Source organism: Raphanus sativus, unplaced genomic scaffold (assembly GCF_000801105.2).
Source record: "Raphanus sativus cultivar WK10039 unplaced genomic scaffold, ASM80110v3 Scaffold0072, whole genome shotgun sequence".
In the NCBI taxonomy this organism is placed as follows: Eukaryota; Viridiplantae; Streptophyta; class Magnoliopsida; order Brassicales; family Brassicaceae; genus Raphanus; species Raphanus sativus.
This window is the reverse complement of record NW_026615395.1, coordinates 59,924-74,501: the sequence shown is the minus strand read 5'-3', so window position 1 is coordinate 74,501 and position 14,578 is coordinate 59,924. Positions and strand designations below refer to the sequence as shown.

Genomic DNA, 14,578 nt, shown 5'->3' with positions numbered 1-14,578 from the left:
GAGAGAGAGAGAGAGAGAGAGAGAGAGAGAGAGAGAGAGTAGTCCTTTTTCTCCCTTTTTCTTATTAACATTTTCCAGTTTTTAGCTCAAATTAATTCAGTGTGGCCAGTGGCCGTGTTGTATTTTTAAATTTCCATACCTTCTGAACATAAAATATTTCCCCAAAACCTACAGAAATACTAACTTTTTGGTTTCCTTTCTTAGTCAAGAACATACGATAACAATAAGATATTATTAATGAAACTCTAAACCTAAACTTTAAGCAAAAAAAAAAAAACTCTAAACCTAAACCTTAAATTCAAATCCCAAACCCTAATTTCATAAACCCTGATATACTAAAACATAAACAAAAACTGTTATTTTCTCGTAATTGAAATAATTTTCGTAGGTTTAATTGATATCTCGGCCACCTTTGATTGGTCTCTTTACTCAACTGTTTCCTTGTGCTTCTTACAAAATTTACAATTTCTTAAAATGTAACCAGTGCGAGGAGAGTATATATTAAAATAAGAATTGAACACCAGAAAGGAATATATCACGTGACGACTTGTTGACCGATGGTATTCATAAACATCAAATGTCTATTTTAATTTATGTAATATCATACACGTAAGAGTATTCTTTTTTTAACTAAACGTAAGAGTAATGGATCTGTTTCTTCTTATCTTACATGATTAATCCTGTATAATTGCTGACAGAAAAAAATCCTGTATAATTAATATAATTAATTTAATAAAAATTAAAAAGTTTGCCTTATTTTTGCGGGTCTTTGCAAAATTCTATGAAAGGACAATCCCGTCGAATTCCCTTTTTTTGTTTTCTTTCGGATCAGTTCATACTGTTTTCTTCTTGTAGCAATAACTCTTATTTGTAAATTTTAAGTTTCACGTTCTCTTTATTGTTCAATATAGGGATCAAATCTGTCAACAACGAAACGATAACTACCATGAAACCTATCGACTTGTTTAGAAACCATAATTGCTTAGCGTGTTGACAATAAAATATCATAAACATCTTAATTCCTTAGCCGTAATCAGAGTATACTTTATATACATATCCTCTATATTATACACGCTTAATAATTCAACCGTTTATATTTTATCCTTTATAAACATCTTAATTTATATTTTATTTATTTAACATATATTCAAAAAAAAAAATAATAATAATAATTCAACCGTTTAAAAACGGATAAGCCAGCAAGTTCAAGCAGGTTGACAAGTAACAATATCCTCATTTTTGGAAATTTAAAAGTTCTAGAATTGTTATGAACGTAAATGTTTATACTAATTTGATCCACTGGCTTAAAATCTTAGTTATAAAAGACTAGATGCAATGCATGCAACGTTCCGTCAAAAAAAAAAAGACTAGATGCAACTTATTTTGCATTTGTGTAAATATGTTAGACCCCTAACCTTTATTTGAAAGGCGACAAAGAAAAGATATTTACTCCAAAAAAAACAAGAAAAGATCTACTTAGAGTCGAATTATCTTTTCTGATGATCAGATATACCCCACAAACAAAACTTAATTTGTTTTACTTCGGTATACAAAATTTAGACTTTCCTGAATGATTTTCGAAAATTTGATCATATTGCACTTTTTTATTCTGTTGAAGTCGACACAGTTTTTCAATTGAAGAACAAACCTAAATTATATTTAATTTGAAATATTAGAACAACGTAATTCTTGTATTTTATAATTCTAATATATATTAGAGAGAATTATAATATGTATATATATAGAGAGAATTATACTAATATATAGAGGTAGAGTGAGAAAGGGACATATAGGTCATATACATACCTGTTGCCCAAAAAAAAAAGGTCATATACATACCCTAGCAAACTAGAATCAAATATTCAGTGGTCTATAACAAGGCCAAAAGAAGCAGGCGGCAACACGCATAAAATATGTCTCTAGTATTGATCGATTAAAAACGTCGCTATCATTACAGTTAAGATGAGTTTTTTTAATATACAAAACAAAATTATGGTGTATTTACGAGAGAAACATGGGTCCTTTTCTGTCAGCACATGGGTTTTCGGGTTGACCGAACCGTTTGTCGCTAGTTTGTAATTCTAAAAGATTTTGATATTTTTCTGCTTAACAAAAAGATTTTGATCTTTTTTTCTGCTTAACAAAAAGGATTTTGATCTTTTGTAAATTTAGTTTAGTTTAGGGCTTATTTCCAAATAAGCTAAAAAGAGGGGAATTAAATCTTTGTTATTACTTGAATTTCTTAAAAGTTTAAAATTTCTAAAGGTTTGAATTTTCCTTTTTGACTAACCTTAACAATTTTACTTGATTTTTTTCAATTTTTTTTTTAAAATTTAGAAAAATAATAAAGTTATTTGAATTTAGTTTTAGAAAATCTTTTTTAAAAAGAAAGTTACGATTCTTTTAAAATTAATATTTAATTTTATAATTTTAATTATTTTAATTATTTTTCATTTTTTTGTAAGAAAACTGACACATCAATTTTTACTCATAAATAAACAGTTTCAGTGAATTTTTTCATTTGATGAAAAGATAAGCCAAATTGAATGTTCTTTTATGAAAAAATTGATGGTTTAAAATGTTAATAAGTGATAGTAGGAGGGTTTTGTGTTAAAGAAAAAGTAGAAACAATCTGAACAAAAGAAAAAAAAGAAAAAAAAAAGAAATTCCCCTTTAATTTGTACAGATTTGAGTGGTTGTTAAAAAAAAAAAAGATTTGAGTGCTACGGGACAAAGAAGATAAAAACACCTCACCCAAAATATTATTTTTTATTCACCTTTGGTTTTTATATAAATCGAGCATTACAATATGACCATCGATCGGGTCGAATCGAATCGAATCGAATTGGATTCGGGTCGGGTCTGAGCCAAATTGCGGATTCAGGATTCAGTGGTTCTTCCATGAGTTCTGAAGATTACTCTCAAGCTACAACGACGGAGATGCCATCATCATCATTGGATCGTGAGCCTCCCAACAACACTTACTCCATCGATCCTCCTCCTCTCGTCGACGGCATTCCACGCCAGGATCACCTCGCACTGCCCGAACTTCCCGAGCAACCGTACATTCCCTTTCCTTTCTTCAGTCGTCGGTCACTCACTCGGAATCTTCAGTTTCCACCACTAATTGCGTGCTTGAATGAATGATCTTCAACCTCTTCTCCATAAGTTACTAATGCTTAGTTCATAACTTCATATAGTGTACTTTAGAGTTTGGTTTCTTGGATATCTGAGTTCCGAATCCACGAGAGTGACTTCTACGCTTCTGATGTTGGCTCCGGATCTAGGTTTACTTACGAGTTTAGATCTGATTTAAGCTTTGTTATGCTGCTGGTCGCGTGAATATCATGATCTTGTGTATGTTTGTTTAGGATAACGCATGAACAACAGTCAGGTTTATATTTGCTTCACCATTAGGCTTGTTTTGTTGCAAGATGAGGTCACGAGTTCTTGTTTCTAGCTTCACATACCTTCTTTTTGATACGCTCTGTTTCCATTGATGGCTTTGTGTGTGACCTTCTGACTTCTTTTTTTTTTTCTGTGTTGGAAAACTCCTGAGGCTAATTTTCTGTGTTGACATTACCTTCGTGTTTGTGCTTCTTTTGTTTCTGTTTGTTTGTTTGTTCATGTCGTCAAGTGACTCATTTACGAAATACTTCATTTCTGTGCTAAAACAGAGTTATCTTCCTTTTTGCAGAGGAGCTTTGCAGAAAGCAGAAATGTTGTCTGAGGAAGAAGTTAAGGGCACATTAGAAGCAGTTGCATCTTCCGGGAAGTTCTGGTAATTCCTACCTTTTTTAATTGCTTTGAGTAGGTATGGTATGGTTGGTTAAAAATAACATTGATGAGTGGCTTTCTTTCTAGAGTAACTATAGGTTTTAGGGTTTCATCTCTGTATTGCTACTTCCTTCTAGTTGATTAGTTTTCTTGCCTTGTAATATTACAGGCAGGATTGGGAGAAACTAAAGGCATCGCTATCTTGGTGGTTGAAGAAGGTATGTTACCACCAGCATTGTGCTTGTAAATTGTAATGCATACTACCATACCACGTTAATTCTGATGGTTTTGGTATCTAACTATCTATATGGGTGCGCTGTAAAGGTTCTGTCAGAATATCCTGAGGCAACGATGACGGACGAGCAACAAAAGGAAGCCCTAGGTGAAACATATTCAGAGCTGGTTAGTCGATTGGACGAAGGTCTATTTCTCTCGTTTGTCAGTTCTGTTACTTTTTTACCCAGTGACCTTTTATTTCGCATTTGAATTACGATTAATTTTGTTTGTATTTGTCTTGTTTCACAGCTCTTCTTAGTTTCGACGAAGGTCCTCCATTTACACTGCAGAGACTCTGTGAGGTAAGTAAGTGCGTATGCTGATTGTGGTTACTTCAATGTCGGAGATACCATGTTCTTATCAGCTAGGCATAATTTAATAAAACCAAGTCACTTGCGTTGTAAAGACAAAGAATCAGTTGACTCCATACCTTCACTCTGTTTCCCTCCATCCTCATTGATTCCTAAACCAACTTAGTTCTTTGAACTTATGATATATCTCAGGATTGTTTCTATATTTACAAGTTTAAACGCATCTTTGTAGACTGGGAGATTATACACTAGCCATTTGCTACTCTTGTCAAAGCTATACTTTTCAAAACATGCCATGCATGTATCATATGATAGTCCTCTCTTATTTGTTTAGAAGTTTATAACTACGCAGCATGTTGATTTATTTGTGTTTCAACAGATCCTTTTGGCTGCAAGGAGCATCTACCCAAAGCTCTTAAAGCTTGCTCTTGCATTAGAAAAGGTTCAAATTTGAAATCATTACCTTTGTGATGTCATACTTATAATATTTATCTTCATTGATAATGTGGAAGCTTTTCTGATTCTTTGCAGAATCTGTTGGTTACTTCTATGCTATCCATCAGTACGGAACCGCAATCACAAACCACTGAAGAAACAAACGCAGCAACGGAAGACACAGAAACGGCTGCAGCAAACGGGACACAAGCAAATGGAATTGAGGCAGTGGTGGGAGGTGACAAGGATGAGATAATGACAGAGGTAGAAGAAGAAGAAGCAGATGTTGATGACGCAATGACCATTGACATGGAAACAATCGATGAACCATCAGAGACAATGACGACGACGACGGCCAGTGAGAGTGAAACATCAAGCGAAATCAGTTAAGTACCTGATTTTGTTGTTATCGTTCTTCTATTCGTTTTGATAATTATATTTGGACATGTTTTGTTTATCATATTGATTTTGTCAAATTTTCTTCTCTAGCTGCTGCAAAACCATCATCGGATCCAATGGCTGCAGAGGAGGGAGACCCACGGTTGCCTTGAATTGTATGCCTCAAGAGAGACAATCTAAACATGATAAAGCTTTTTGCTCAAAAGAAAAAACATTATAAAGCTTTGAAAACTGTGATTGAATATAATGTTTGTTCTATGAGAGGAGACATTCTTGGATCTTGATCTTTCGCTATAATATTAGTCTTAAAGAAGGTTTCTGTTTCAGTGACAAAAAAAAAGTTTCTGTTTTGTGCAAGTGGATTTTTGGATAAGCTTTGTGCATGATCAAATAGTAAGAACACTTCCATTGAGAGTATGAAAAAGTTTATCTCAACCAAGAAAATTATTTCAAAGGATTGTTGGATGCTGTTAACATTTTTAATTAAATCGAGTTATGGACAAACAAGGAAAGAACAATTTTCTATTAATGGTAGCAATTATAGAGTTAAACAATGTCTTGCACCTAAAACGCGAATCACTCGAATCTGTAACAAAAGCACCCGACAAAGGACTTAATAGTGACGCTAAAATGAGCCAACCATGTTTAAAATCTACATTAAAAACCAATTAATCAACCAAACAAGCCACTAATATACCCGCATATATCTCTGTTTTCTTGCTTTTCCAATTCTCAAAATCAAATTAGAAAGGCAAAAATGGCAGCACAGATAAAACCTCTCCTCAACTCTTTACTCATTCCAAAACCTACAAAAACGGGAAAAAAAACTTTCTTCTTTGTTGCAGCCTTACTTTAGGAGTCCACCATCTCGTCTTGAATCTCATTAGGAGCAACAAGCCCAGGAATCGAAAGCATTCTTTGACGCTCTTGCTCTCTCTGCGCTGCTGCTTCCTCAGCGTAGAGGTCTTTGTTATCCTGAAAGTTGGTTGGATTCAACAAATTAGTCTCGAGTTCTTTTAGTAGCAATTGATTGAATGCTTAGTCAAAGAAAAGTTAGTATTAACCTGAGCAGAAAATTCCTTGGACTGTACAAGGAAGTCCCGAATGTTTTTCTTGAATTCAGACGGGTCAATTCTCGACTCGTAGAGTCCATTCACAAATTGTGTGACCTATATATATTAATTGAATATCAGACTTGAACAACAAGAGAACTGTAAAAGCAAAACTACTGGTTTACTTACCTCTGCTGCAGTCATGTTGGGGAATGAAGAACTCAATAGCTTAATGGTGTATTCACGAACAAAGGCTGCGTTGTTCGGATACGGGTAAGGTACGGTTGCAGTATCCCACAGAGGTTCCGTCAGAGCACCGCTCTCAACCTGAATGTTATAATCAACAGAGACGTCTAAGCGTATAGAATAAACCATTTCCAAAGCATACTCAGGGCCAACAATAAGATAAGATGGGAGAAGAGAGACGGTTTTACCAGGCAAAACAGATGCTGCAGTACCAGCACATGCAGCTTGAAGCCAGGCTTATGAAATGTATCAGTCAACACAGCAAATATTTCTTGCTCGATTTGTATGAAGTATGACCGGAAGAATTGATTACAGAACGCAGATTGCTGTCACAATCAGAGACAAATGTTAGACCAGGTGCCCAAAACAACAGAAGAGCTAAAACAAGGGAAACGAACACCAAACCTGAAAGTTCTTCAGCATCTCAAGCAAAAGATTAAGCCCAGTTTCAGCGATATTTCTCTCAGTATGTCTGAATGCCCAGATAATTGAATCCATCACTAGCTTCAGTTGCTGATGCAAAAAAATGACAGAACAGTAAAGAAAATATCTGAATAATGAGACAAGACTTGGATAAGGCCATACGCTTTTCAGATCACACGAAGGAAAAATATAAATGCAAAAACATATTGTCATACCTGACTTGACAACTTTATCAAGGCAGGGAAACAAAATGTAGCAATAGCACGGAGTAATGAGAAAAACTTGAGGCGGTGTTCCGGATAATCTTCAAAGTTCTTAGTTATCATCTGCAGAAGGATGGAAAGGAAAAAAAAACGAAAAAAGTGTCAATATAGTATACGAAGCATTTTCCTTTACAGCAATGAAAATGCCAAGTCTCCTCGTTTATATTAACAGCTGTAACGTGAGCAACAAAAAACACAGTCCCAAAGTTATATTACCTCCAATGTACACTGGAAAACAGCTTCAAATATGTTTGGTACGTCATCTAACATTGTTGCCTTGTACCTGAAAGAACAAATCAAAATCATGCCAGTTTCAAGAGAAGTAAAGTTCCAAATCAAATCTAGCAGTAAGTTTTGAATTTATGCATGGATAATATGATGATTAGGAAGACAACAATCTGGAACTAGTTAGATGGTACACAATCTGAATTACTACGGCACACATCATCAAATCAGAGGCATACTTGTTTATGATCGTTGCGAAAAGTGAAAGAACTTCTGATTCCCTAGCATCAGGCACATTCCTCGCATAGTCAGCAAGTACATACTCCATCATTGGAGACACAAATTGTTTCCCTATGTGCGGTTGGTCTTCGGCTTTGTCTAAGAAGGTTTCTATCAGCTTAAGGGTCTCCCTCTTAACAGATCTGTACAGCAAAGCATTACAATATATAGTTATTCCAGTTTATCAAATAGTGGGCATTAAGAACCTTGTGTATCTGACGAAAACAACAAAACAAACCTTAAGAGTTTTACAAAAGATGTCTTGGACGCATATGGGCCCCCATCAGTAATGCTGGTTGACACAAGCTCACTGTACATTCTGGTGCAGCCATGGAGAAAATAACACGTAAAAACACATGGAAATAGCTCTGTGAGCCTCTCAACTAAAACAACGCAAGAAAGATACGTCAACTATTAAAAGACTAGAATGATGGATATACCTGTATACGTTGAGCATATCCAGAAATATCAAGGAAATTTGGGATAAGAAGTCCGTTCCTAGTGAAGTAGCAGCACTAGTGTTCGTCTGCATGGTAACACATGGAAATAGTTATACCCTGCAGTAAAATCATTTATCTAAACACCAGCATATACACAAACTCGACTATTAAGATCACATGATTTGATATAATAATGCATTCTGAGGAATAGGTAAGAAATCAGACCTGTAGAATATTAAGCACTGTACGTATCACACCTGGATCCTTGAGGAATTCTACACTATGGCGTGCCTGTCCTATGATTTCTGCCCATTTCTATATTGTAAAACAGAACATTTTTAGCCAACTATGTACAAAAGTTTAGCAGACACATTTTTAATTAACGTACCTCGTTTGGGAGTTCCATCAACCTCTGTAGATATTCATCTCTCTTCAGCGGATCTGATTCTGCATGGATCATAGTACCAACCTGGAGACAGAAAAACCATGAAATCCCAACACAGATATAACTCTGACTGGCAAACTAAAACCACATCTGGAAAACTTACAGATTCATAAAATGAGTGAATTTGATGAGGCTCAAGATCTTGAACAGTTGCTGCAAGGCCAGATAGAAGTTCAGATACAAACGGTTCCCTCTCTCCAACCTGGAAGCACAGTGAACTATATAACTAGGAGCTCATCCGGAAGACAATGGAAGGATAAGAAAGGTGGATTGAACATAATGATACAAACCTGAACAATAACAAATTTACGTTTGCACTTCTGAACTATTTTCAAAAATGTATCACAGGCCATGTCCTGAAAAGTAAACGTAAGTATTAGGCATCTGTACTTAGAAAGGTGCAAATCTTATGAAAGAAAACTTGGACTAAAAAAGAGTCAGATGCTAGCTTGAGCAGATGAGCATTCAAGAGCTTATATAAACCTTATTCTCGTACTTTAACAGCTAATAATACATTATTAATACGAACCTATGAACATCTCAGGATATCTAGAGTTTGGGAGCGGTACCTGAACACCAGGATGCGTCTCATGCATAAACTCAAACAGCTTATTCACAACTGTCTTCAGAAACTTCCAATGGGCCCTTAAAAACCTTGGATACTGACCAACTACATACCTGCAGTTAAGTATGTATAAATTTAGTGTGGCCTTGAGAGAAATAGAATATACTACAAAACAGAAGTTCAACAACCAGGAAGAAACTCAGCAGAATATGAAGGAGCAAACTTACATAATGTTGCTAGCAATGACAGCTTTATTGTCTTTTCCTTTGGTAATCTCGCATAAATTTAACAAATCTCGAATGACCATGACCAAAAATCTATTTTCCTGAGAAAAGAAAAAAATGGAACTCAAATCATCCGTTGGCACAGAACCAAAAGGTTGAACACCGTGCAGTCATGAAATGTGGGGGCAATGAGAGAAAATAATTAAGAATAAATTTCAAACTGCCAATCTTTTTGAATAAGATATCTTCAAGGAAATTAAGGTACACTAGCAAATAGATGGAAATGAACTGTATCAACACTTCCATTTATGTGAAAAGGAAAAAGGACACAGTCTGAGCTCTAGTAACAAAATTTACCTGATCTTCTGCCATAGATCCAGAAATAGACCCAATAGCCCAGCATAGTGTATTCAAATTGTTCCATGCCCATTCCTCCCCGCTTAATTGTTTGTTTAGCTTCCTCAACATCTTTTAAAGGGACAATCAGATGTTCACTTCAGCATAACAGCATGAAACAGACTTAAAAGACAGCTACCATAAAAACTCATAGCTAACAACATGTCAATGTTAGAGCTTCTAAATTTGGGATACTACTAAAGAAAATCTCATCCGTAAACACCCATCCCCCCGGCTGTTAATCCTCAACATTTCACAAATCAATGTGCACACACCATTATATCAAGGTCACACTGTACCTGCTTTTCAGTATCATCATGATCAAGGTGTGAGAGATAGATTAATGTCTCCCGCATTATCTGCAATTTTAGAAAAATAAAAATGGGTAATACATCAAAAAGGATAACCAACGAGTTTGAATTAGAAATATTTCAATGAATTATATATCTAACTAAATGAAATGGACAAGAATTCAGTACCTTGTACTGGACAAGAACATCATTGTCCTTCATAGTTTCACGGACGATATTCCCATTTTCATCTTCAACAATAAGCACTTCTTCAGGCTTCGCCATTCGGCTGATCATTAACCCTCTTAATTTGGACATTGGGTTAGAATAAAGTTGACGCCGTTGCAGGACTTGAGGCATCTGGAAATATGCAAATCAAAGGTGGTAACCCAAATTAAGCAAAGACAGTCCAACTAATAATATATACAACTAGACTATCAACCCTTCAATCTTACGAATATAAAAAAATTTATCCGTATTAGTCTAAGGAATCCATATTACCTGCAATCTCATCAGGTTTACACTTGCTGCAGGGTTATCAGAATTATGATGTGCATCAAACAGCTCCAAAACCAACGTGTTCCAGTAGTCCAAACAAACCTGCCCAATCCACACGCAAGCAAAAATTGTCATTTTCAGATGGCGGGCAAAGCGCATAAAACAATTACTAAGGGGAAAATAAAATACACAACTGTATTAACAGCAATTTACATACCTTAAAGACTTCGGTGTCATCGACATATGATATATTGATGAGATATTCGAGACCCGTAAGTAATAAGGCGACAGTATCTGGCGCTGATTCCAAGACTCGTATATGAAACTGCATAAAAATAATAGTTGCACAAAAAAAAATAGTTAAGAAATAGATGATGATGAGTGCTGGAAGCATTAAAACGCAAACCAGAATTCCAGTAACCAAAAGACTAGATTTCCAACTCGAACAAAGAAAAAGATTTACCTTGAAAAACGAAGTGAAAAAAAGGGCCAAGTTCTGGATAAATGCCTAAAGGTGACATAAGAAACACAGAGTCATAACCTTGCCTTGATAAGTTATTCAAATCAAAGGGTTGCCTCAAAACCAAAGGCACAAAAATACTTACTTGTTCTTCACCACTTCCGTTTGAATATGCCTCAGGGATGGTTGTGCCCGGTGAAAGAATGGTCTGCAAACATGAAAAAGTGTAGATCATCAGGCAAGAAGCCAACACAAGCATGGAGTAGACCAAATTGCTACATTCACTCACAAAAACGAAATTAGAAGAATCGGAATGTAGTTTATTGATCAGGGTTTAATGGAAGAACATGTAAAAATATGATAATACAAATAGAAGCAGCACAAGAAGATAACTAATATACCTGCAGCTGCCCTATAAATATGGTGTACATCTTCACATATTGGACATTGTAAAAGTCTCCGAAGTTGAGAGCTGCAATCTGTCAGACAAAGTTCAAGCCAACAGAAAATTAAATGACGCATTCAATTGGCAATAAGAAAGCAGAACAAAAAATTATCAAGTACCTCGGTCAGACATTGAAGCGTGAGATTCCTATATGCTGGTATAGGAAAGAACTTAAGGAGGGTCTCAAGCTGTAAACAGCCGGAACAGATATCAGAAAACATAATTGTGGTGCCAATCAATATCACTATCTATCTTATTTTAAATCTATCAGCATCAATCTCTCTTTGATTAAAGTCTATTACCAAAGGAGACTCAAAAATATAGCCCAACGGAATCCATGAAAGATAGGCATGCAAAGCAGAGAGTGTTGAACGTATAAGATCCTGTCTTTGTGAAGCTGAGAGGACATAGAGGCATAACTCGTGAATGAGTTTAAACTCGCTGCACATAAAAAAACACCATAGATAAACAAAAATGATAGATCCGACGTCACTTAAGTTACATATTCAAGATACTTAATAGAGTTTGAAGAACTAATATTTCGCAAGACTAAATATAATATTCTCCGAAAGTCTGGCATACCTGTTTAGAGATTGTTTCAGCTCTTTAATCTTTTGCTGAGTCATTTCTCCTCTTGAGAAATCAAAAACCTCTTCGCTTAGGAGCTGACAAAGAAAGACGTGTTATTGTTTCCAGTGAGAAACCGATTAAAGAATCAAGTAAGTTTTCTTACTTTCAAAATGATCATGCAATTTTCGCAGATAGTTTCGCTAGTTTTAGCAGCCGCAACTAGATCGGGAATGAAGCTTGTCCACTTTGCCGGCCAATCATGCTTCACTATCTGTGAATGTATAACAATATATGTTATGCCAGAATATTAAAAAGGCCAACGAGGTGGGATGAGCCAGCGGTTGTAAGCATAAACGAAATTGACTAATAACAACTAAGGCAAATGCAATGGATATTAGTAGGCAGTGCTGAAGATACCTGAACCAGGATAACATTGAGCTTGTTGACATAGAGCCTTTCCGATCTGAAAGATGCTTCATTGCTGGAGAGCTGCAAGGCAAATATCATTGTTAGCATAGCTTCCAAAAGTTTAATCCAGAGAACAACCCCAAGGCCTCCAGAAGTATATATACCTGTACAATGACCTCCGAGATGTAATTTTTCATTCCATCTCGTTGTTCAACAGGTAGTGCATTCCATCTGTACTTTATAACACCTTCTAGAACCTGATAGCAAATCCCAAAGTGATATCTCTTTGTCACGTATCTTAAAAGTAGAGTTTTAATTAACAGTATTATACTTCTATTAGAACATAAAATATGCCAAAGATTTTTCATTCTAAATAACCGTATTTCTATGCCAAGTTGCCAACTTTTATCTAAAAAAAATAGCTTGGGTTAATGCATAGCACTCACTTATCGACTAAATACTAACATCCAGAGAGTTAATTTCATATCCTATAAGGAAAGAAAAAAATGCTGACAGCAACGCGTATAATCAACAGATGCGAGAGCCTAACAACTTAACTGTTCGTATTACGCAAAGGACAGCTAATGTAAAGAAGGCCAGAAAGGGTGTATAATACAAACTCACCTGAAGGGCAAAGAACTTGGTATCCATGCTCTTTGTGTTCTGAAGAATGTGTACAACTTGAAGCCACATCTCAGGATTAGCTTGCAAATCCCGCAAAATCTGGTCAGCAGCAGCTCTCTGTACATGGATGGGAGCAGTGTCGATTAATTCAATGTAAATAACTCAGATACAAATGACTTGAATAATCTATAACCAAAGGAAGATCTGAATAACCGAGAGAGAACGAAAGTCACTTTCAGCTTAGCCTAATGAGCAATTGAATAGAACTGGCTTAAGCCAATCGAGAACACTACAACGCAAAACTATGCTACCATTCGTCAAATCAAGTTTTCCGACGAACAGGAAGATGAAATTGAAGTACCTCTTCCTTAGATCCGGTGACGAAGAAGGCGGCAACGGTGGCGTCGAGCACGGCGACGTCAATCGGCTGGCTCAAGTCTCTTAGCTTCTCGGCCGCCATGGCGGGAGAGATGTGCGAAGTCCGGAGTAGAATGTTTCGACTGTTAACAGTGAGTGTGAGAAGGAAAATACCCTAGGGGAAGAGAGAGAGAGAGATGAAGGGGACAAAAATCTAGAGAGAGAAGAGAGCGGAAAAGGAGGAGAGGAGGAGCCTATAAAGAGAGAGAGAGAGAGTTCTCTCGGAGGCAGCTTTAGATTGACGCAGACGAATGACTTTGAATTTTTATTTTCCTCCGGTAAAATTATTTATTTTAACTCTCTTTTTTCCCTCCTCTCTAAACTATGTTTTATTACTTTCCTATTTATTTACAAAGGGACTTTAAAATTTAAAGTTTACTTACATTTATCAAAGGTTTTCTGCTGACCATTGTTTTACCGATGATATTGTAAAAATATTATTATATAAAAATATTTATCTGTAGGAAATGTAGTGAATAAATATTAATTTACAGGTAATTTTGTAAATACTAATGTAAATGGCTTTCATTTACAGATTTTAACTTAATTATTTGCAAAAAAAATCGTCTTCAAGTTATAGTCGTTAGACAAAATAAATTAATTATTTTATTAACAGTGTTTATGAAATAATTATCTAGCAAATTAAAATTTATGAGAGACTTGGAAGGAGGTCTTTAATTCTTGGTGGTCTTGGTGGCTTTATATGTCCTCACCCTTTCATATCCGTTGTCTTTTTGTAGTGAACTTGATCAAAATCTATTCCAAGCTAGGTACTGTAGATTTACATCAAGCTCAATGTTATAGAGAATTCAATGCTTACAGTTTCTTCACTTTATATTTTATATGTCAAGACATGTCTGTCTCATTGTAAAGCCATTTACCAAAAAAAAAAGTCTGTCTCATTGTTCTTGCTGGGGTCATATACTACATTTTTTTCAGTGCCGCAACAGTTGTTGATGTAATTGCATTGCTTGGCTCTATATTGTAAGCAAATAACTTACTGAAGTTTTGCTGATCAAACTTGTATTCCACGACGTTTATATACATTTGTCCTGTAAGTAGCAGCTGAAGTTGGACGTCTTGTAACAAATAGTTTTTGTGTGGCTTGTT

General features: G+C 35.6%; 2 protein-coding genes across 2 annotated transcripts; one reads left to right on the top strand and one right to left on the bottom strand.

The window, feature by feature from the left end:
• The first annotated feature begins 2,811 nt into the window (after positions 1–2,811).
• On the top strand, positions 2,812–5,480 carry LOC108829752 (uncharacterized). Its single transcript, XM_018603348.2, has 8 exons — positions 2,812–3,062; positions 3,698–3,781; positions 3,947–3,995; positions 4,102–4,198; positions 4,303–4,355; positions 4,744–4,806; positions 4,896–5,184; positions 5,289–5,480. Exons 1-8 carry the CDS (start codon positions 2,902–2,904, stop codon positions 5,348–5,350), a joined length of 858 nt encoding a protein of 285 aa, XP_018458850.1. The 5' UTR covers positions 2,812–2,901; the 3' UTR covers positions 5,351–5,480.
• A 226-nt stretch (positions 5,481–5,706) lies between these two features.
• Positions 5,707–13,689, bottom strand: LOC108829762 (protein EXPORTIN 1A). Its single transcript, XM_056995899.1, has 32 exons — positions 13,413–13,689; positions 13,052–13,168; positions 12,592–12,684; positions 12,437–12,508; positions 12,183–12,290; positions 12,032–12,114; positions 11,752–11,890; positions 11,569–11,637; positions 11,406–11,483; positions 11,150–11,212; positions 11,008–11,052; positions 10,762–10,869; positions 10,548–10,646; positions 10,236–10,406; positions 10,056–10,115; positions 9,718–9,828; positions 9,364–9,461; positions 9,141–9,249; positions 8,862–8,927; positions 8,675–8,773; positions 8,515–8,595; positions 8,352–8,441; positions 8,127–8,212; positions 7,925–8,005; positions 7,647–7,829; positions 7,399–7,465; positions 7,135–7,245; positions 6,902–7,009; positions 6,685–6,822; positions 6,440–6,577; positions 6,263–6,367; positions 5,707–6,173 (listed from the first exon to the last, which is right to left on the bottom strand). The coding sequence occupies exons 1-32, from the start codon at positions 13,509–13,511 to the stop codon at positions 6,051–6,053; spliced, it is 3,198 nt and encodes a 1,065-aa protein (XP_056851879.1). The 5' UTR covers positions 13,512–13,689; the 3' UTR covers positions 5,707–6,050.
• Between the last annotated feature and the right edge of the window lie 889 nt (positions 13,690–14,578).

Excerpts from the sequence above, each read along its gene's own strand:
- LOC108829752 (XM_018603348.2), top strand. The coding sequence starts at position 2,902 with ATGAGTTCTGAAGATTACTCTCAAGCTACAACGACGGAGATGCCATCA. Across the intron at positions 3,063-3,697 it reads CCCGAACTTCCCGAGCAACC|AGGAGCTTTGCAGAAAGCAG; the intron begins GTACATTCCCTT and ends TCCTTTTTGCAG. Across the intron at positions 3,782-3,946 it reads GCATCTTCCGGGAAGTTCTG|GCAGGATTGGGAGAAACTAA; the intron begins GTAATTCCTACC and ends GTAATATTACAG.
- LOC108829762 (XM_056995899.1), bottom strand. The coding sequence starts at position 13,511 with ATGGCGGCCGAGAAGCTAAGAGACTTGAGCCAGCCGATTGACGTCGCC. Across the intron at positions 9,462-9,717 it reads GATCTATGGCAGAAGATCAG|GAAAATAGATTTTTGGTCAT; the intron begins GTAAATTTTGTT and ends TTCTTTTCTCAG. Across the intron at positions 8,006-8,126 it reads GATATGCTCAACGTATACAG|AATGTACAGTGAGCTTGTGT; the intron begins GTATATCCATCA and ends TGGCTGCACCAG.